This window comes from Protomyctophum bolini (assembly GCF_963924005.1).
Source record: "Protomyctophum bolini genome assembly, chromosome: 19".
NCBI lineage: Eukaryota > Metazoa > Chordata > Actinopteri > Myctophiformes > Myctophidae > Protomyctophum > Protomyctophum bolini.
The window spans coordinates 4,836,295-4,858,124 of NC_137880.1; the positions used below are offsets into that span (position 1 = coordinate 4,836,295).

Sequence of the window (21,830 nt, forward strand, 5' to 3'; positions counted from 1 at the left end):
CCTGCCAGGAGTACCATACTCCTGCCGACATAGCTCTAGAGGTCATTGAGACGCGCAAACCACCCCACCACGATAAGGTGGTGATCCCGTCGGGGCAGAATGATTGTGATAGTATTACTTCAACTGCTACTGTAGCAGTTAAGGCTGTACCCTAGCCCTTTTTTTAGGACTCGAACTTCGGCAGGAATTTTCGAGCGAACATCCGGACCATTTGTTTCTAATTCATTAAAAAAATAACCGTCTCGATCAGAACGCACAGCGCGTCTCCCCCGCTCTTTTCAATCTCTAAAAAAAAAAAAAAAAAACGAATGGTTCAAACCCATTAATTAAGATTCGAGTGCTAACCCTAACGAGCGAACATTCGAACCTTGAATGTTTGGGGACAGCCTTAGCAGTAGAACAGTTTCTGTAAACACGCACTATTGGGCACTGGTGAGCTAATTCCACATCCACTATAGTTCCATACTCACTCCAGAGGGCCACTATAGTTCCATACTCACTCCAGAGGGCCACTATAGTTCCATACTCAGTCCAGAGGGCCACTATAGTTCCATACTCAGTCCAGAGGGCCACTATAGTTCCATACTCACTCCAGAGGGCCACTATAGTGCAGTCCAGAGGGCCACTATAGTTCCATACTCACTCCAGAGGGCCACTATAGTTCTATACTCAGTCCAGAGGGCCACTATAGTTCCATACTCAGTCCAGAGGGCCACTATAGTTCCACACTCACTCCAGACTCCAGAGGGCCACAATAGTTCCACACTCACTCCTGAGGGCCACTATAGTTCCACACTCACTCCAGAGGGCCACTATAGTTCCACACTCACTCCAGAGGGCCACTATACAGTAGTTCCACACTCATGCACTCCAGAGGGCCACTATAGTTCTACACTCACTCCAGAGGGCCACTATAGTTCCACACTCACTCCAGAGGGCCACTATAGTTCCACACTCACTCCAGAGGGCCACTATAGTTCCACAATCACTCCAGAGGGCCACATTGCATATACTGTTGTATCAAAAATAGCAGATCTACAAGCTGGAATCTTGAAAAGTAAACATGTTTATTTTAATGTATATAGGTAGAGGCCTCGTATAAACAATTTTTGCCTCAGCCTAGCACCCTACCCTTCTCATATTCATATGTTCACTGTGTTGTTTTTTTATACTGTGCTGAATAAATAAATACAAATACAAATGTCTGGAATTTGTATCAGCTAAACTAAATAATATATCAATATTCGGATATTAACCTCAAAATTAGGTGAAGGTTAACACATGTTATGTGTTGTATATATACAGTGTATTGTAGTATAGTCCTACTATTTGTATTGAACTAGTACGTAGTATGCATGTTTTTCTTTTAAATATAATATCATAGGTCTCTCCTTACCTCAGTGAATATCGTCTCCCTAGCAGGCGATCTTCACCAGGATGTTCAATTGATCGGCTTGTTAGTTATTGATGGCTTGATATCTGATGTGTCTTTTTCGCGTCAAAGTATCGAGTGAAACTTGAGCGAGTCCAACGAAAAGGCTGAGCGACTGTAACGAGGAAATGGCAGGTGTGCGCGCGTGTGCGTGTCGTGTGTGTGCGCGTGCGTGTGTGTGTGTGTGTGTGTGTGTGTGTGTGTGTGTGTGTGTGTGAGAGAGAGAGAGAGACAGAGAGAGAGAGGGGGGAAGTGAAGTTAAGACAAAGTTTATTCTATTGTTCTTAAGCCTATACATTTCCACTGATCCTAGAACAGTGGTTCTCAAACTTTCTTGACTCAAGGCACCCTAATTATACTTTTCAGAATCTTGTTATCATATTATGGTACATATAGAGCTTAATTTGTTGCTGTCGGGAGGATCCATGTTTTATGTTTTAGATTTTGTGGCATAAATCTGTGCTATTGAACAACCCTTTACGTCTGTGTGTTCGGGTCCATTTGTACACTCTCAGAGTGATTGATTTTACAATATAAATTGGGGGTCCGTGCCATTAAATGGGGGTCCGTAGCCTAATTCAGGTCAAACCTGGGGGTCCTTGAAATTGACCTGGTTGAGAATCACTGCTAGAGCCGAAAAAATCTCCTTGGTTATTTTCTAATGGGGGGTCCACAGGACTAATTAGTGTCAATTTGGGGGTCCTTGACATGAAAAAGTTTGGGAACCACTGGTCTAAGTGATTAATTAACTGAAGTGATGTTGATCAATTCCAAATATTAATATCAAAGTATTCAAAGGCCGCGGCACTCTCAGCACCTTCAATATACTTTGAAGACATTGCCCTAGATCTTACCCGTTATCCCTAAACTTATTTGCCATTTCTTACTATTTTAAAACATTTTAAAATAGTACAAAATAGCCGATCTATACAAGCCAACAACGTGTCAATGTAGATTGGCTAGTTGAAATATTTTTAAATGTTTTAAAATTATGGCAAATAATTTTAGGGACAAGGGGTAAGCGGTGGCGCATGCAAGATGGAGCCTAGCGTCTTAACTCCTTCGAGCACCCGATTGCGGTGTTTTTTCTCTAAACTATTCTGTTGTTTGTGTAGCTTTTAATAGTTCTGTTTTTCCAGCATTTTGAGCTGAACGGGACCTTTTATGTTGACGAGGAAGTGCCGCAGCATTGCTGTGATTCCACCCTGACACAATGAAAACATCCCTGACGCGCGTCGCGTTTTTAGTCCATGAGTCAGAGTTGGGACCTTTAGTTGTGAATTAAGTGGGCAAAACCATACCATATGAAATTGTTCAACCAATATAAGTACATAAATACATGATAATCCTTCCACAAGAGTAGCTTTTTCATATTCATTACACGTTTTGTAATTTGACAGTAGGCCCCCGGCCGGGCCATGCAGTTGCCCATGTAAGGTCTACACCAGTGATACTCAACCTCAGGCCCGCGGGCCTGACCATTATGACTGGCCCACCAATGAAAATCTAAAAAAAAGAAGAAAAAAAAATCTGGAAAATGAAATAAAAATAAATAAATCTGAATGAAGTTATCTTTAATTACATTATTATAAGTAATACTATTAGAGTTGTACTATTACTCGAACGAAAATAAAAGCTTGGGGGGGGGGGGAGATGCAATGCAAATGAAAGACATACTGTGTATCCCATTCCCTGACATAATTTTATAGCTAAACGGACAGAATTCTATTTTATTTGAATGATGAAACTCAGCTGCCATTAATAGTTGGAAATGGAAATTGCGGAAATTGCGGAAATTGCGGAAATGGAAATTGCGGAAATTCTAATTGCGGAAATGCGGAAATGGAAATTGCGGTAATTGCGGAAATTGCGGAAATGGTGGAAATGGAAATTGCGGAAATTGCGGAAATGGAAATTGAGGAAATTGCGGAAATGGAAATTGCGGAAATTGCGGAAATGGTAATTGCGGAAATTGCGGAAATTGCTCTTCACTTATAGCTATCTATTTTCAGGTAGATTGTTTTATTTTACTCAGTCAGCCATATCACTACTCATTTTTTTTAATGAAAAAGGTCATAGCTGGGTAATCTATTTTCAGGCAAATTGTGTTTATTGTATTTTATTTTACAGCCATAACAATTTATTTTCTGTTAACCAACTTGCTGGCTGGCAGGCAGGCAGACAGCTACTCATAGACAGGCAGACAGAAAGACAGACAGCTACTCATGGAGAATTGGACAGGCAGGCAGTCAGACAGCTACTCATAGACAGGCAGACAGACAGCTACTCATGGAGAATTGGACAGGCAGGCAGACAGCTACTCATGGACAATTGGACAGGCAGGAAGGCAGACAGCTACTCATAGACAGACAGACAGCTACTCATGGACAATTGGACAGGCAGGAAGGCAGACAGCTACTCATAGACAGACAGACAGCTACTCATAGACAGTTGGGCAGGCAGGCAGACAGCTACTCATAGACAGACAGACAGCTACTCATGGACAATTGGACAGACAGGCAGGAAGGCAGACAGCTACTCATAGACAGGCAGACAGACAGCTACTCATGGACAATTAGGCAGGCAGGCAGACAGCTACTCATAGACAGGCAGACAGACAGCTACTCATGGACAATTAGGCAGGCAGGCAGACAGCTACTCAGACAGGCAGACAGACAGCTACTCATGGACAATTGGACAGGCAGGCAGGCAGACAGACAGCTACTCATAGACAGGCAGGCAGACAGCTACTCATAGACAGGCAGACAGTAAGACAGCTACTCATTGACAGACAGACAAATAACTACTCATGGACAGACAGACAGACAGGCAGGCAGGCAGGCAGGCAAAGAGCTACTCATGTTATGTTATTATCTTATTATAACAGCTACTCATGTTATGTCCAATAATTTGTGCAGTTATGGAAACAGCTCTTTGTGTTTATGCAAGAAAATGTAACACATTTATTTATTTACATATTGTGTGCATGCACATTGTACTTTGATACATTTTGCGAAAATAAAGCAATTGAAAGAGAGAAGTTATCAAGTATCATTAATGTCGTAATTTTATCTACTGGCCCCTGGCCCCTTGCCATTTTTGTAATGTGGCCCACAGGTAAATCTATTTGAGTATCCCTGGTCTACACAATGCATGGGCAACTGGCAGCCAGGGGGGCCACATGCGGCCCCCACCTTCACTTAATGTGGCCCTCAGGTTAATATCAGAATACTGATATATTTTTGATTTGCAAACATGACCCGCTTTAATTACTTCTAATTATATAAAGACGTTTACACCGCGGACAAAGCCAACTCGAGTTGTGACGACAAATGACAGTATAAACGCAATGTTTTGGGACGATCAAAGTAAAACATGGCAGGATACAACACTTTTTGTTTTGTTTTTCTTCTTACAAAATGTTTTGAGTTGGCTTTGTACGTGGCATAATCGTCTTTAAATAAATACTTTTTGAAATGTCTGTGAGGAAAATGAATGAGGAATTCACTTCTGGTTCTAGTGTTGTCATGAAAGGGGGCGGGACCTCGACGCCAGAGCCGGACTAACAATGGAACTAGGTGGAGCTTAAGCGCCAGGGCCCGAAGCTTGCATGAGGGCCTGGTATGAGACTATAGGTACAGCTGTTGCTTCTGTCGAAAAATATAACGCAACACAGGAGGGGGGTCGGCTTGGGGGGGTTCCCGACGGCTGTGCGTCGCTTCCTCCTCCGACAGAGGGGAAGCGAGTAAGCGACGCCGTCGCATTGTCTGTTGGTGCACACATGTTATATGGACCATGTAAAAACATGGTCAACAGCACTGTTTGCAAATGTAGCTACATTTGTTGGCCACAAAGACAATTTAGATAAAACATGCTGCTGCCTGCTAATGGAGCTTGTAGATATAGGCTAATTGTTTTTCGGGAAAATTGCAGATAGTTGAGTGGACGGACCAGTCTTGCCAGAACAGATATGGTGACTTTAGTAAATGTGAAAAACAGTATTAACACCAGAAGTGGAGCTTTCTCAACCGTCCGGTTCTGTATACCTTCTCCTATTAAGGAGGCAGCTTTTTGTTAAAGGGTAAGTGTCATGGCCGCCCCAATGCATTTCCAATGGAAGTCACATGGTTTGACACAACATTTTTGTTGTACGGCTTTCGGCTGTGTTTCGACTGCCCCCCTCCCCCTCATACAACAAAAATGTTGTGTCAAACCATGTGACTTTCACTGGAAATGCATTGCGAGCTTGCATCAGTAAACAAATCTCATGCATCAGCTATACATCAATCTGTTGTGAAGGTAAGAGTCACGCCTAAGGCCTCAATTACACCTATATATCTAGCATACGTGCAAGATGTAAGCAAGTTGTGTCATGTCATGTCCGCCCCAATGCATTTCCAATGGAAGTCACATGGTTTGATACAACATTTCTGTTTGATGCACAACACAGCCATCAAACAGAAATGTTGTATCAAACCATGTGACTTCCATTGGAAATGCATTGGGGCGGCCATGACACTTACTTCTTGCTTACATCTTGCATGCAACATTGTTGTATAGGTGTAATTGAGGCCTTTAGTCCTCACAGAGGATGCAGGCTGGGGGCGCCAACCGTGGGGAAGGATCAACATATGGAATGTCAGAACAGGATCTGACATATCCATATATGGAGATCTAAGGGTTTGAGGTCAGATGTGGAGTTGCTAGCCAATATTGATCAGGAATCTCCATATATGGGCTTAATTGTGACAGCAGATCACATGTACTAAGACATCAGATATTATAGTGATGTCACGAGACCTGGGCACCATTTATGGGGGCATTCCCATATATGAGGATTTTGAGTGACTGACTGGCTGACTGACTGACTTGACTTGACTGACTGACGGGAATTTCACGTTTTCATAGTAAATGCGACCTTCCAAGCTATGGTCTAAAACAGTGGTTGCTATGGTAAAACGAGTAAGACGCGCAAACGCGGGAAGCGAACGCAGCTCGTACATATTTGGGTTTTGGACGTATAGCTGCTTTGGGGACTCCTTATATGGTGCCCCTTTTGTGCCCATATATGGAGCTGAGTGGACCTGGCCCCTTTTGTGCCCATATATGGAGCTGAGTGATTGCTGATGCAACACACTCCATATTTGGATAGCGGGACAGACACACGGACAGACAGACAGACAGACAGACAGACATGATCTGCTAGGTCTCATAGTAAGTGCTCACTGCGTTCGCAACCACAGTTGCTAGGGTCAAATACTTTTTGTTATGGTAAAAGTAGTGGTTGCTATGGTCAACAGTTAGTTGCTATGGGGAAACCATGGTTTCTAGGGTCTAACATGTGGTAGCTAAGGTCTAAAACAGGGGTTGCTATGATAAACTTGTGGTTGCTATGGCAAAATAGTTGCTATGGTAAATGGGTGGTTGCTATGATAAAACAGCAGTTGCTAAGGTCTAAAACAGTGGTTGCTATAGTAAACAGGCGGTTGCTAGGGTAAGAAACATGGTTGCTATCGTAAACAGTTAGTTGCTATGGGGAAACCATGGTTGCCAGGGTCTAACATGTGGTTGCTATGGTCTAAAACAGGGGTTGCTATGGTAAACCTGTGGTTCTAAAAACACGGTTGGTATGGTCTAACAGGTGGTTGCTATGGTCTGAAACAATGGTTGCTATGGTAAACAGGAGTGGTTGCTAAGGTAAACATGTCGTTGCAATGGTAAAAAACACTGCAATAGAGTCTAACAGGCGGTTGCTACAGTACAATAGGTGGTTGCTAAGGTCTAAAACAGTGGTTGCTATGGTAAACAATTGGTTGCTAGGATAAGAAACATGGTTGATTTGATAAACGGGAGTGGTTGCTGTGATAAAACAGCAGTTGCTAAGGTGGTTGCTACCATATACACAAAGAGACCAGTGGCAGACTGCTGCCATGGCAACGTACACAAATTATTGTGTACGCGTACACAAGCGAGAGCTCTGATTGGTTGAGCTCCATAATAAAGGTCGGCTCATAGTGACAGAGCTTTCATTGTGTTGGAGACACAGAGCAGAGAGGAGCAGATCTCATAACACTACTACTGATAATACTTTATATCACTGTAATTATTAATATTAGAACAGTACGTGTGTTGAAGAGGGACACCGCGAGGAGCAGAGATAACATTACTAATACTTATTATTATTAAACACACGTACTGTAGGATAAGATACTAATAATGTCCAACAACAAGGACCAGAAGGTTGATCTGAGCGCGATCAGATCAGATCAACAGACCTCAGGCGTCTGGCTGGTGAAGGTTCCCAACTATCTCTCCCAGCAATGGAGACAATCTGCAGGGAGAGAAGTGGGGAAGCTGAACATTGAACAGAAACACGGGGAAAGAACAGAGCAGGTGTCGTCGTTCACCTTGAGCAAGGCACTGTCCACGGTGAGCGCCCCGGGCGAGAAGAGCGAGACCCTGCAGGTTCCCCGAGACTACCCTCTGACCCTGCACGCCGTGCGGGGGGCCCAAAACCTGGTGGTCTTCAGTCAGTCCCAGACGGGTGGCGGCGTCGCCCTGGAGGGCGTGGTGGTTCGGAGAGGGGGCTGCAGGCCTGCCGCCGCCAGCGGCGACTACGCGAAGCTGAAGAAGAGCCTCATCGCAGAGTCCGTCAAGCCTCGCCGCGTGGCACAGTTGCTGGAGACGGCTGTCCGCACCTACAAGCCTGTGGCCAATCACGTCGTCAATGTGGAGTATGAGAAGAAGAGGAAGGCGGAGGGGAGGATGGTGCGGGCGGAGCGCCAGATGGTTCTGGACACGCTGTTCTCCGCCTTGGAGAAACGGCAGTGTTACAACATCAAAGAGCTGGTCGACATCACCAAGCAACCCGTGGCGTATCTGAAGGAGATCATGAGGGAGATTTGCGTCTACAACACCATGGGGGCGCACAGGAGCATGTGGGAGTTGAAGCCAGAATACAGGACGTATAACTAGCTCCTCTGTGGACATTAAGACATTACAGGACAGTCTAGTGGAGGACACAGCTCCTCTGTGGACATCCAACGGGCATCGGTCTGATGTTTTCAAATGAAAATGAAAATGTATTATTGTAGCCTGCTTTTGTTAAATGAATCAAACATGTATTATGTTGTAATAATTCTGGATATATATTTTACTGTGTGACTTTGACATTTCAAATAAATATAATATAAAACTCTAAGTATTGCTTCCTGTTCAATGATAGTTGTTCTAGTTCTTTTTCGATCCACTCCAAATCTCTTAGCCCAAACAGAGCTGCTCTACAAGCTCACTGTAGGCTGATGTGGACTTATGTTGAAGAGGGTTTGTCCTGTCTGACAGAGTTTACTTAACCATTAGCTCTGGAACTCCACACGGAAAAACAATATACAAGATATATTCTCATATTCCATATACCCATATGGAGCAAGCCAATATAACTCATATAAGGAGCAGGGCCAAAGTGGTCGATATCATCCGAGGTGGTGTCATAGACGGTACACCCCATATAAGCACATGGGTACCACGTAAGCTCCATATATGGTCATGTGAAGAGGAGGTGACATGAGCAGTATGAATGCATATAAGGGCCGTGTATACTAGATTTAGGAGCTATATTGCAAGCAAGAAACCCCCGGGAGGCATCTGTGAATGTTTACACGGTAGACAACAGCAGCGGTGTTGAGCTTGATAGCTTGAATCTTTATCTCACTGGGGGGTCGTGTCCACTGACCTTGTTTGTCCCAGCCAATAACAGCCAATAAGCTGAAAATAGTTCAGCTCTCAGCTAGCAAGAGCTGAACACCTCACACGCAAACGCAACAAGAAACGCTGAAGCACTCCGTCGCCACATGCTATGCTGGTGTTTCTAAAGAAGAAAATAAACTGTGGTCCCTTTTTGTGAAACAATTCCAAACATACAACTCGGTGGACACAGCACGGCCCCTTAGTGTGAGGAATGTTGTGTTGGCCTGTGAGTCTGCGGCCAGAGAGACCAACGAGGGGTGTTGCTGTGGCAGTGAGGCACAAGCTGTACTACTTTGGAGACGTCCTGCTACATGGTTACTCCAAAGTTGAACTCGACGTCCACGTCTTCAACACGGTGTCTTTATGCTGGGTGAAGTTGCCCATAGTAACACATGGAAGAGGAGAAGGTAGCCTTGAGGCTCCCTCCCGGCACCGTGAGGTCCACACAGGGGGGCAGTCAGAGAGATATTTTGTGAAGCCACTAAGGAAATGAAAGTTCATATAATGGCCTGTTGTGGCGCTGTCATTGGGCCCAAAAAAACCCATAGCCCCATAGAAGTCCATGGCCCAACTTCACCTAGACTGTATTACCTTAATAAATATGGTCATGAATACTTTTTGCTTCCAGTCACTAGTTTAAAGTCCCATTTATAAAAAGAATGACCATAAAGTCGCGCATGTTCTGAGGGGCGTGGCTACCGTTACAGTCTATGAACGGGATCCCCCACCCACTCGAGTCAAAATAAAAACCAACGAAGAAGGGGGGAAGTCCCGCCTCGTTGTCTGGGCCAGCCAATGGGCCAGCTGGGCCCAAACGGATCTAGAAAGATGGCGACTTCCATTGCAAGGACTGACAGGCTTCATTTTACGTTCATGTTAGACCCGGGGAACGCTTTGTCCATATTGGTCCACATAGCTGTGCTGATAGAAGACGTCATCTACATCTGGGGAGAATTTTTTTCTTTCAACGTTGCATTTGATGTCGACACCCACAGATGCTTCATGCCCAGGTTTTCTGGGAATCCTCCCAGATAGCTGAGCTGGGATCTCTCAGCCTGTGTCTTGGGGAAGGTCATGTATGTCCATGGAGGATACATCAGGCCGTCTGAAAGAACTAATTGACATCTACAAGTTGGACACTACCGACCTCAATGGTTTTAATGAAAACTGCTGGCACTCCACCACCTGTTTCAGCATATCACTCTGCCACCATCATCGGGACAAAGATGTTTGTATTTGAGGGATCCAGTGATCAGGAGGTGTAGAACAACACTGTCAGAGTGTTTGAAACAGAGACCATCATGGTGGTGCATGGAGGTTTGATGCCGATCAGTACAGTGGTGTCCGAGATGAACTGTCCACAGCCAGATAGGCGGGCGGACACATGGACAGGAGTGATAACATCATCTCCACTTCCCAGCCTGACAGAGAACAATTGTTTTGAATTAGCCCTTCGCTAAGTCTTTCCCCATCCCGTCCAATAGGTACGTTAGCAGCGAAGATACAGGTCAACCTGTCCTTCTCACCCATTGAGAGGCATGTTAAATTACGCAATTTCGCCATATAAATAATGGATCATTTCAGAAGCAAAACCTTCAAAATGTCTTCTAAATCTAGTCAACCAGGCCTGCCGTAGGCTATGCACTGGGCAAATGTGCATGACATTATTTAAATAAACTAGAAATATGAGGATACTACTTTTAACAACCGCCCGACAGGAGTTTTCATGTTACACGGTACGACTACGGTCATTAGTATTGTATTATTGCCATCACCTGGGTGGGTGAGTCGTGTAAGTTTCCCGACGTGTTCAACAACACAGACATGCTAAATAACATTGACAGCTATGAGGCGCATGGTGGAAGCTTGACCTGCATAGCAACAGTTGCTAAACTATTTGGATTGGCATTGGACAATCACTTTTTGTGTTGGGATTTAGCGAAAGGCTAATTAAGACCTTTTTTTGTAATTGACTAAATTATGGATGCACAATATAATCGGTAGCAAAATCGGAATCGGCCATACAAATGCCATATCGGTAACGGTATCGGTCAAATGTCCGCCAAATATGACGAAAAGCTTGAAAGGAGAAATTAGGTCAAATGTCCACCAAATCTGATGTAAATTTGTACGATGACAAGAGCGCTCCTGATCACTTCACATGGGTGTGATACCGCTTACTTTCCACTTAGGCTCAGGCTCACGTGGCTCAGGGGGAGTGGCTGGATGGTAACGGCAAGGTTGCCAGTTCGAACCCGGGCTCCCCCAGAGTTAGGTCACATTCTCACCTAATACTTTGGTAGACTCGATGCGAATGGGCGGGGAAGTTGAGATTCTTGCATATTTAATTTGCTGCGGTTTGCCTTCACACTGGCTGTGTCAAGCTCAGCAAGGAAACGAAGCAGGGAATTTTATCATTGTGTTCAATTCACAAAATACACAGTGAAAGCTATGGTGTTAAAAAATATCCTTCGAGTACTAGTTAGGACTTTTGACGTAAAGTGAGGGTAACGGATGCAGTGTGTCTGTGTCCAACACTGTGTCTCTGTGTGTGTGTGTGTGTGTGTGTGTGTGTGTGTGTGTGTGTGTGTGTGTGTGTGTATTTGTATTTATTTATTAAGCACAGTATAAAAACAACACAGTGAACATGTAAATATGAGAAGGGTAAGGTGCTAGGCTGAGGCCAACCACTGTTCTTTTGGGCACATGAACGAGGCACAGCAGAGACGGGAGTGCAACATTATTAGTATAGCCTACTCCCAGAGTCCCAGTGTACACTGCAGTGTTTTTTATGTATCTCCTCACATGAAACCGTATGGTTTAGTAAATATGCATACCTCCCCATACCGCCACTTCAGATAATTGCCACATTGTCCAAATAAGAAAGTAATGGTGGCAGCTCACTCAGTATACCGCCTCCCTCCGACCACACTGGAAATCCTTTCCCCTTTCGGAACACAGGGAGTAAAAAAAAACATGACATCTACTGTCTAACTCAGAGTAAAACAACCTGTCAGTATAGAAAAAAACGGAGATCCGGGCACACTTAATAGTTAAAAGTGTGCGCAGATCTCAGTTTCTTTCTATAGATCCGAATTGATTCCAGGGGCACCTTTATACTATTTTTATACTCTGTATACCTGCACACCTCATGAGCACCTGGTTGCTTCCTTGCCTCTGTCTTGTAACCTTTGTCACTATATTGATCTCTCATGTTCTACCTGCCTGTAAGTGTGTGTTGTTCATATACCTCACATGTGTTCCATTTGAAATTGTGGCATTTAATATGGCATCCTAATTATTTACTCAAATGGCAAAAATGTGTCTGGATTATTGATCCAAACTGCTGGATGGATCAATAATTGAATACTTATGGACCAGAACCAGAAAATGTTATTCCAACCAGTCCCTTTCCCCTCCATTAGGTGCCCCGGCTGGCCAGGGGGAGGCAGTTTAGAGACCAGGATTACTGCATGTTTTTTGTGAGGGTACCTACCCTATGGGACACGGGGAGAACATGCAAAGTCCACACAGAAAGGCCCTTTCGCCAACCCCGCCTCGCGTATGGTCACTGATGACGCGGATGAGGAAACATGCCACCAGCACCCACAGTGTCCCGAGCGGGAATGAAACCCAGGACCTTCGAAACAAAGTTAGAAGGTGCTGAACAATTTGCACAGTATAAACAATAGAAGAAAATGTAAAACAAGGAACATATCACACAGTTGTGACAATATATAGCAGAACAAAAACAAACAAGGCAGAACAGAAACATAGGGCTATATTGTATTTTCTGTGAATTAACTCACAGTTTAATCCACTGATCCTCAGCCATTTTAATTTCAATGACCCCCAAATTAAATGTAGGCTATATGAATTATAGGGTGACAGGGTCCTAGGGCCATTTCATTATGATTTTCATCTCTGTACTAGGACCCCATGTTACAGACATGTTTACAATATTTTACAACAGTAGCTACTTATATTTTGTTATTTAAAGCTGTGATTATTTATTTAAGAAGCACTGTTCTGAACCAATGTTCTCCTTTAAATACAAACAAATGTAATCATAAGCTAAAATAATGATGACCGGGGACTTAAAATCATTGTTTTAATTGATGGCCTTCATGGCCTTGTGCCCTCAAAAAGTTGACCACACTAAAGGCCAAGTGGCCTTGCCCCTAAAAGGATGAAATTCCAGGACTGATACCAGGGCCCACTATTCATTCTGAATTTTAGCCACGGACCACCATTTGATAAGGTGTCGTCTCTCAGACCCAAACGGATTTTTTGTTTGCTTTTGTCCACAATGCAATGCTGTAGACCTATTTAGGAGAGATATCAGGCAAATGTTGATCAAAATAACCATTCTTCTACATTCTCTAATTGTGTAGATTCTTGAAAATGTAGTAATTTCCGACTTTTAACAATTATTTAATTATTGGGAGCGTAAAATGAAACCATTTTACACCCAAGAGTTAAAGACCTATAAGGGTCCATTTGGTTACGAACTCTCCATCATTTAGCCAGGGACCACCTGGGAACTTCTCAAGGACCACTGGTTGAAAGGCTGAGAGATGTACAGGTGGGATTTGGGAAGCCATCTAAATTAATAATTATGGTGATATGTCTATAAGCACATCAAATATAGGCATTCAGACAGGTGCAACTATTTGACCCATGTGATTGTGAGCAACATTAAACATACTTCTGCATGTAAATGGCTTCCCATCTTTCCACAAAACAATTCAATAGGCCAGTCAATCTAAAAAAAGGGGGGCCTGACCCAAAATAAATTGCAAATGTAATCGTTCAAGGTTTCTTTGTTTATGATCCATAGGTTCTTCCAAATAACATATTAAAAATAGAGTATGTAAAGCATGGTAAATTCAGGGGGTTGAAAGTTTGAGTACCATTTCACGTTTGGCCAAGTTGCTATGGCCATTTTTAGCCCAGTGTTTTTCGTGTAAAACTAACAATTGGAATGGGTTCAGAATCATGAAAACACATTGCATGCTTCTTAAAGCATAATTAGCCTACATGTTTTTTTTGCCTCATGTTTTTAATGGTATTCCAACTTTATACGCCTGCATATACCAAGTTCCACAACTTAAATAATACGACTATTTGTTATTTGGATGAACCTAAGTATCATTAAAAAAAAAACTTGAAAATTACATTTGGGTCAAATCTTAGATTGACTGACTTAAAGCATGAGAACATCCAAACCACCATTTTTGCCCATGTAAAACACTCAGGCTCCCCCTGCTGTTCATTTGTTAACACTGCAGGCCCTTCTGGTAAATTAAAACTCAAGTTGACTCGTTACCTTTTTTTCTTTTTGCAAAAGTACAGGGACACCAGGGGTCCAAACAGACACGCATCTGTAACTCAAGTGTACAAAGCTGAACCGCAAGGGTCCATTTGGTTCCATGTGTACAATTAGTAAACTGTATCAGAGATAACATCCTTGACATAACAAAGGTTGAGTGATGTAGCCCAAAACAGTGGTATGAAAACAGTGGCATGAAAATGTGGCACACATCGTTTTTAACTCAAATCTTTGCTTCTGGGGAGGGTCCCTGGAACAACAATATTCAGATAGGGGTCCACAGCCAAATAGAGAATTCTGGGGGTCCTCGACATGAAAATAGGTTGAGCACCACTGACATAGAAACAGGTTTTTCTGAAAAATGTCATGATTTAGAAGACATTTGTAGAATGAGTTCTAAATGTAGATGTAAAATAACTATTCAGGGCGTTTACCTAGTCGGAGGGTTAAGTGATTAAACTGAAGTTATGTTGATCAATTATTGATCGCATATTCAAAAGGCACCCCTGGACCCTCTTTGAGAAAGCATTAGGGGTTGGCAGTCTTTTATACACATCAAACTGAAAGATTTGCAACAGAAAACAACTGTATTCAACTGAACCCACCCCATGCCACAGGCATAAACAAACAACCAACCAACGACAGTAAACAAACTTTATTTCGTCATCTTTACACTTTACAGCTGAAATTCAGGGAATTCGAAGACGACATCTTTGCCAGTGAGTTTTTTGTAGACACCAGCGAAGGTCTCAACCTGACAGAAAGGACACACAAACACACAAAAGGACAGGTTAACTCACTGCAATCACTCAAGGTTTGTATAACGTCCTATATATTATTAAAATGTGGATGAAACGCTAGGCTAATTGTTGCATTCTCAGTGCAGGGTAAAACATGACCGGCTGACCTTTTGGTAATATTTGAAGTAAGTAATACATCTGCACAGAATCTAATGATGCACAAGTTAGTATTACACAATTCCAGTTCTTAGCACATCTTATAGACTAATATTAGCAGTATTTAATCTCTTGTATTTTAAGATTAAATGAAAATATATAAAAATCAGCATTAGGGTTTCAGTCCATTGGTACTGTACATGGAAATGCGAAAACATAATTCTTCATTTAATCTGAACACTGGCATTAACAGTTAAACAGAATTTGTATCTTGCATGGTTTAGCTCCCCAGTAACGGCCCAAAGGACTCTGGGAAGTTGTAGGAATATACAGGACGCCCGTCCTCACCGGCCCGGGAGCCAGGGGACAGAGCTTGTTCTACAACGTCGTGGAACGGGACTGTACGTCACAGCACGAAGGCTACGCTCCCATACGCCACAAGGACAGAGCCATGCGAGAGAGTAACCTCACAGGATGTCCACGTTGAACACCTGACAGTCTAAAATGTTGAATGACATGGATCATGAATTACAAAATATTCAAAACAGTAACTCTAATAGCGGCAGTATTAAGTGTGTTGAACTTAAATACTTAAAGCAGAATTCCATACTAAAAGGCTTTCTTACCTTTCTTTGTAGTTGTTACGTCCCCACCAAAGAGGTCCAGGTGTTATTTTGTGCAAAAGCTCTTTATTGGCTGTTTCCCCTACCATAAGCCCTAAATTAATTGCATTGAATTGAATGGGGCTATGGGGTGTTGTGCTAATTTGCTTATTTCCATCGCTCAAAATTATAATTTCTTTGTATATATCCTCTCTTCATAATGTACATAATATCCCAAGCGGCACACTTTACTACTTCTTTCGATGGAAATAAGCTATTTAGCACAACACCCCATAGCCCCATTCAATTCCCATTCAATGCAATGCAATTCATTGAGGGCTTATGGTAGGGTAAATAGCCAATAAGGAGTCTTTCACAAAAAAACACCTGGACCTCTTTGGTGGGGACGTAACAACTACAAAGAAAGGTAAGAAAGATAAGAAAGCATTCTAGCATGGAATTCTCCTTTAACCATAGCGCCTCTGTTTGGTGAACAAGATATTTGGTAATAAGGAAGGTATAAGGAAGTACAGTGACTTGTTCAGTCAATCGACTGTTCAAGGATCTTGTCGGCACCGTGTACTCCAAATGCACTTTGAAGTTGAAAGATTTAGAAATCAAACTTCACCAGGACTTTACTCACTTTGTGTTCTACATTGTTCTGTTGAGCCTTGTCCAGGTGGACCTTGATGAGGCGACTGCTGTCGAGCTTCACGCGGATCCTCTTACCCACGATCTCACTGGGAAACACCAGGTCCTCCAGGATGGCGTCATGCACGGCCGTCAGCGTACGGCTGGACAACAGAGACAAACGCATGTTTAGGCATTATGTTCCATGTCCTACCAGGACCTCTAGCACTGCTGTTTTTTTTATCTCATACCAGGACCTGCCGTTTCTATCCTACCATTTAACAGTGTTGAACATTAAGAATTATTAACAGATTACATCATGTCCATGAGTACATATGGGAAAAATAAAATAAAATAAAACCTTTCAATATATTTAAATATCCACTATAACTCCGGCTCAAGTTTGTTGGCTGAATTTTAAATGTAATTTAAACAAAACAAATTGATGGTTCACATTTCCTTTAATACTGTCCCCTGCATGGTTTAGCCCCCCAGTAACGGCCCAGAGGACTCTGGGAAGTTGTAGGAATATACAGGACGCCTGTCCTCACCGGCCCGGAGAGCCGGGGACAGAGCTTGTTCTACAACGTCGTGGAACGGGACTGTACGTCACAGCACGAAGGCTACGCTCCCATACGCCACAAGGACAGAGCCATGCGAGAGAGTAACCTCACAGGATGTCCACGTTGGTTGAACACGGTCTCAACAGCAGTGCAACATTAATAGTTAAGCTAAAAATTGTGGAGTTGTGAATTGTTAAAAGTTATTTCTCCAGTGTGGTTCGAAATTATTAACTTGAGTGGCTATCGATGCATTACTTTCATATTTACGCATGGATTTCAGTTAAATGGACTGCATTTATCAAGCTTGCCTTTTGTGTAAAATGTGCATGACAGTCAAGCCCTGCCACACCTGGAACATAACAAAATGTAAAAAAAAAAAAAAAAAAAAAAAAAAACACATTTCCCAAACAGTGGTTCGAGACACATTTTTATGGGTCCCTATATATATTCTTTTCTACATCTTTTCAAAACACATTCCCAAAAATAGCAAGATTATTCGTGAATTCAAAACATTTTTCTTAACGTCATTTCATGAATTACAAAACAAATGTTACTTTAAACTAATGAAAATAGCCGATCTACAAGCTCACAACGCTGCGCAAAGCGACACGTTACTTGTGAGCTTGTAGATCTGCCATTTTCACTAGTTTGGGTCCCGGGGAAACCTCAAATGTCTTTTGGGTCACAGGCTAAAAGGTTCAGGAACCACCGTTCTAAACCACCAGTTGTCTTAAAACACAGAAACTCACCTCCTGGGACGCTTCTGCTTGTTCTTTGTGCGACTTTTCCTGGTGGGTTTGGGCAGGATTCTCCTCTGCAAGGACACAATATATACATGTAAAATTAACCAAGGGATTCATTCCACATAGATTTAACATCTTACAGTTGACCCAGCCACAGAGCAGCATAAACACAAATATAATACAATAATTATCAGCTCACAGTCCAATACTACATCAATCCATTAGGTACATTTGTGTCCTGCATGGTTTAGCTCCCCAGTAACGGCCCAAAGGACTATGGGAAGTTGTAGGAATATACAGGACGCCCGTCCTCACCGGCCCGGAGAGCCGGGGACAGAGCTTGTTCTACAACGTCGTGGAACGGGACTGTACGTCACAGCACGAAGGCTACGCTCCCATACGCCACAAGGACAGAGCCATGCGAGAGAGTAACCTCACAGGATGTCCACGTTGAACACACTTAAAAGCACAAGTGAACATTCTGATCATATTTAACGTTAATCTTTACCTGTGCGATGAAGACAACATGCTTTCCGCTGAACTTCTTCTCCAGCTCTCTCACCAGACGAACCTGAATCTTCTGGAAAGACTTCAGCTGAGGAACGGGAACGAAGATGATGATGGCTTTTCTGGCCCCACCAACTTCAATTTCCTTATGAAAAAGAAAAACAAATTAGACAAACCATTTCGGGAGGAATTAGTGGGCATTAAAACAGATATCGCAAAATTACAGCAAAATATTAAAACATAAATTACCGGTAAGCACATTTGCTAAATGTAGGCAGTTCACCCAGTATTCTAAGTGGGTTTTTTTAACGACACTATAACACGACAATAGTAAAGGTCAACAGTTTGTGTCCTGCATGGTTTAGCTCCCCAGTAACGGCCCAGAGGACTCTGGGAAGTTGTAGGAATATACAGGACGCCTGTCCTCACCGGCCCGGAGAGCCGGGGACAGAGCTTGTTCTACAACGTCGTGGAACGGGACTGTACGTCACAGCACGAATGCTACGCTCCCATACGCCACAAGGACAGAGCCATGCGAGAGAGTAACCTCACAGGATGTCCACGTTGAACATATACATACAACACTGTTCAATTCACGTACAGCACACATGTGAAACCACTACAACCTTTAACCCATAAAGAGTGTCAACTTATTTTTTAACCAATTTAATTATTTTAGCTATTGAAAAAGCTCATAGTGCGGCATCGAGTGTCGTGCTGCGCTACGAGATTGTAGATCTGCCATTTGTGGAAATGAATATATTCTTTCACATTTTTAACTCAAATCTGTGCTTGTCCCGGGGCAAAACATTTTCAGATGGGGGTCGGTGGCAGAACACATTTTGGGGGTCCTTGACATGAAAAGGTTTGAGCATCAATGATATAAAAACATTGGTTTCTCAGAAAACTGCCAGGAATTAGAAGTGTTTTTCTTTTAGAATCTGCCTCAGATGGTCTTTATGGGTTAAGAAATACACAATGTTTTAAGCTAATAACATACTAACTAAAAGACTTGTACCTTTGCAGCTGTGATGTTCAGTTCTCTGAGCTGAGCCTTCAGATCACTGTTCATCTCCAACTCGAGGAGAGCCTGTGAGACAGCAGACACAATCACATTAATGAACCAGGTACAGTACATCACTCAGACATACATTTATCATGGACATTATAATAAACACTGCTTTCACCCCTCAGTCGCTTCTTACCTGGGAGATCCCAGACTCGAACTCGTCTGGCTTTTCGCCATTTGGCTTCACGATTTTGGCGCTGGTACTGAACATGGCCTTTGTCTCTGAAAAAAGAAAGATGACACATCGAGTTATGTCAACAACCATCTATAAATTCCACAAATCTGTCCTTCCATCTCTTGAAAACAGTTCAGACTTCACTCTCAGCAGGTCTCGGGCAGAGGACAATTTGTGTCCTGCATGGTTTAGCCCCCCAGTAACGGCCCAAAGGACTCTGGGAAGATGTAGGAATATACAGGACGCCCGTCCTCAACGGCTCGGAGAGCCGGGGACAGAGCTTGCTGTACAACGTCGTGGAACGGGACTGTACGTCACAGCACGAATGCTACGCTCCCATACGCCACAAGGACAGAGCCATGCGAGAGAGTAACCTCACAGGTTGTCCACGTTGAACACACTTTAACAAAAACACAACTCAAACTTTCAGATCACATTCAACAGCAATTTAAGAATCATTCTAAAGGCATAACAAGTTCAGCTCAGGGGGACATGAGGACCAAAATACATCCATGCTGTAATTAGTGTAATGACAATATGAATTGCAGAGTTTAATGTTTAGTCAATCAGGGCAGAAGGGCACTAGTGTCTTCAAATCATTGTAAACCTGTTGCAAAACCCCAGCATGTTATTGAATTAACCGAATAGACCCTTATTAAATGGTACTTTTACCCTTTTAAATTGTACAATGGTCTGTCTGGAACCGAATGGACCCTTATGGGGCTGCAACTCTGAAAGTGGTACAACACTTTTATGGGGAAATTAACTCAGATGGTTTACACTGCAACCTCATTAACGGTACAATATCAGGCATAAGGGTCCATTTGCACACCTTGACTGCTAGTTTCAGCATCAGCCAGACATCCATGCTTGCTGCCAGCCAGTTAGTGGACCCAAGTTTGACCCTACCTACCTACACGTCTAATTTGACCCAAATAACAGCAAGAGTTCCTATATACTAGAGTACCACTTGCACACTTTGAGACTAGGATTTTGCTGTGTTATTAAAGCATTGCGGAAACATAATGTGCTGCTAACCATGGGGATCATCCTGCCCGACATGCTGTGTGCACTGCCGGCTAGCTGTGATGCTAACGGGTCTAATGAAAAAAGGACAGGCACAATATTGGCGGCTAGACGAAGCCGGGTTCTTGACCAGTCAACTCAAACGGCATTATCGTGACACTGCAGAACGTTAAAGATCAGTTCCGAACAAAGCCGGGCCAAGCTGACAAGACAACGAAGTGGAAACGTCAACAGAGAACACAGTCTGTAAAACCAGTTTAGCTACACGAAGCTAGCATGGTGGTGGAGCAGCATTATGGGTAACGGCCGGGCTGGCTAACAGGTTAGCTTGTTAGCAACAACACGACCACCACCATTCTAAAGTTGTATTAATTTAAAGGCCGCGGAGAAGACCACCATGGAGCGAACAGAACCGAGCCCGCTTCGACAGTCAATGTAAAAGGCAACGCTGTACAAACACACGTGCAGGCCATATTGAGCCAACAAGCCAGCCCGGTGGAGGGAAGGGAACCCACTTCCACACACACCAGAGACTTTATATCCAAGACATATCGTCTCGTTAAATGGCCATCCGTCGCCGCAAACCACTCCATCGGACGCGGCAGATGTTCGTGAAGAGATGCGACGCGGAATGGGGACCAAATGTTCGTTTTAATGCCATGTTTAATGTTGAAATGTGTGGCCGTGCGAAAAAGCTCCGACTAACCTCTGTCAACGACGGCCAAGGAAGAGGTCGGAAATATCGCGAGGATTCCCCAAGTCGCGTCTCGCGCCGCCGGGAACCATGGGAACCCGCATTAAATATATCATATTTATATATATTTTTTTCTTGTACACTTTGCACGACGTTGATGCGTTTGTGTAATATAATAATATTTCGTCTTTTGCCATACTTTTTAATTGTATTTATTTTTTCTTTATGACTGAAAATGTAATGTTTCAACAACTATTTCAAGTTTTTTAATAATTATTCTTATTTATTATGTAATTCTAACGTTAATAAACGTATACAGAAAAAAACAGGAGATCAGAAAACATTGTTTTATATGTATTTTGTTAAACCGAGTGTCCTCTGATGCAGAGTGTTATAGCAAGAGAGTGGTGACACT

At 43.0% G+C, this 21,830-nt stretch overlaps 2 protein-coding genes across 2 annotated transcripts; one reads left to right on the plus strand and one right to left on the minus strand.

Annotated features, from left to right (window-relative positions):
* Positions 1–7,648: 7,648 nt before the first annotated feature.
* On the plus strand, positions 7,649–8,407 carry LOC308334512 (general transcription factor IIF subunit 2-like; the record flags this gene model as incomplete). Its single annotated transcript, XM_080791310.1, has 1 exon — positions 7,649–8,407. The coding sequence occupies one exon, from the start codon at positions 7,649–7,651 to the stop codon at positions 8,405–8,407; it is 759 nt and encodes a 252-aa protein (XP_080647436.1).
* A 6,743-nt stretch (positions 8,408–15,150) lies between these two features.
* On the minus strand, positions 15,151–21,477 carry rps7 (ribosomal protein S7). The gene is made up of 7 exons (XM_080790491.1): positions 21,428–21,477; positions 19,657–19,742; positions 19,470–19,541; positions 18,453–18,596; positions 17,951–18,015; positions 16,652–16,802; positions 15,151–15,264 (listed from the first exon to the last, which is right to left on the minus strand). Exons 2-7 carry the CDS (start codon positions 19,729–19,731, stop codon positions 15,187–15,189), a joined length of 585 nt encoding a protein of 194 aa, XP_080646617.1. The 5' UTR covers positions 19,732–19,742; positions 21,428–21,477; the 3' UTR covers positions 15,151–15,186.
* Between the last annotated feature and the right edge of the window lie 353 nt (positions 21,478–21,830).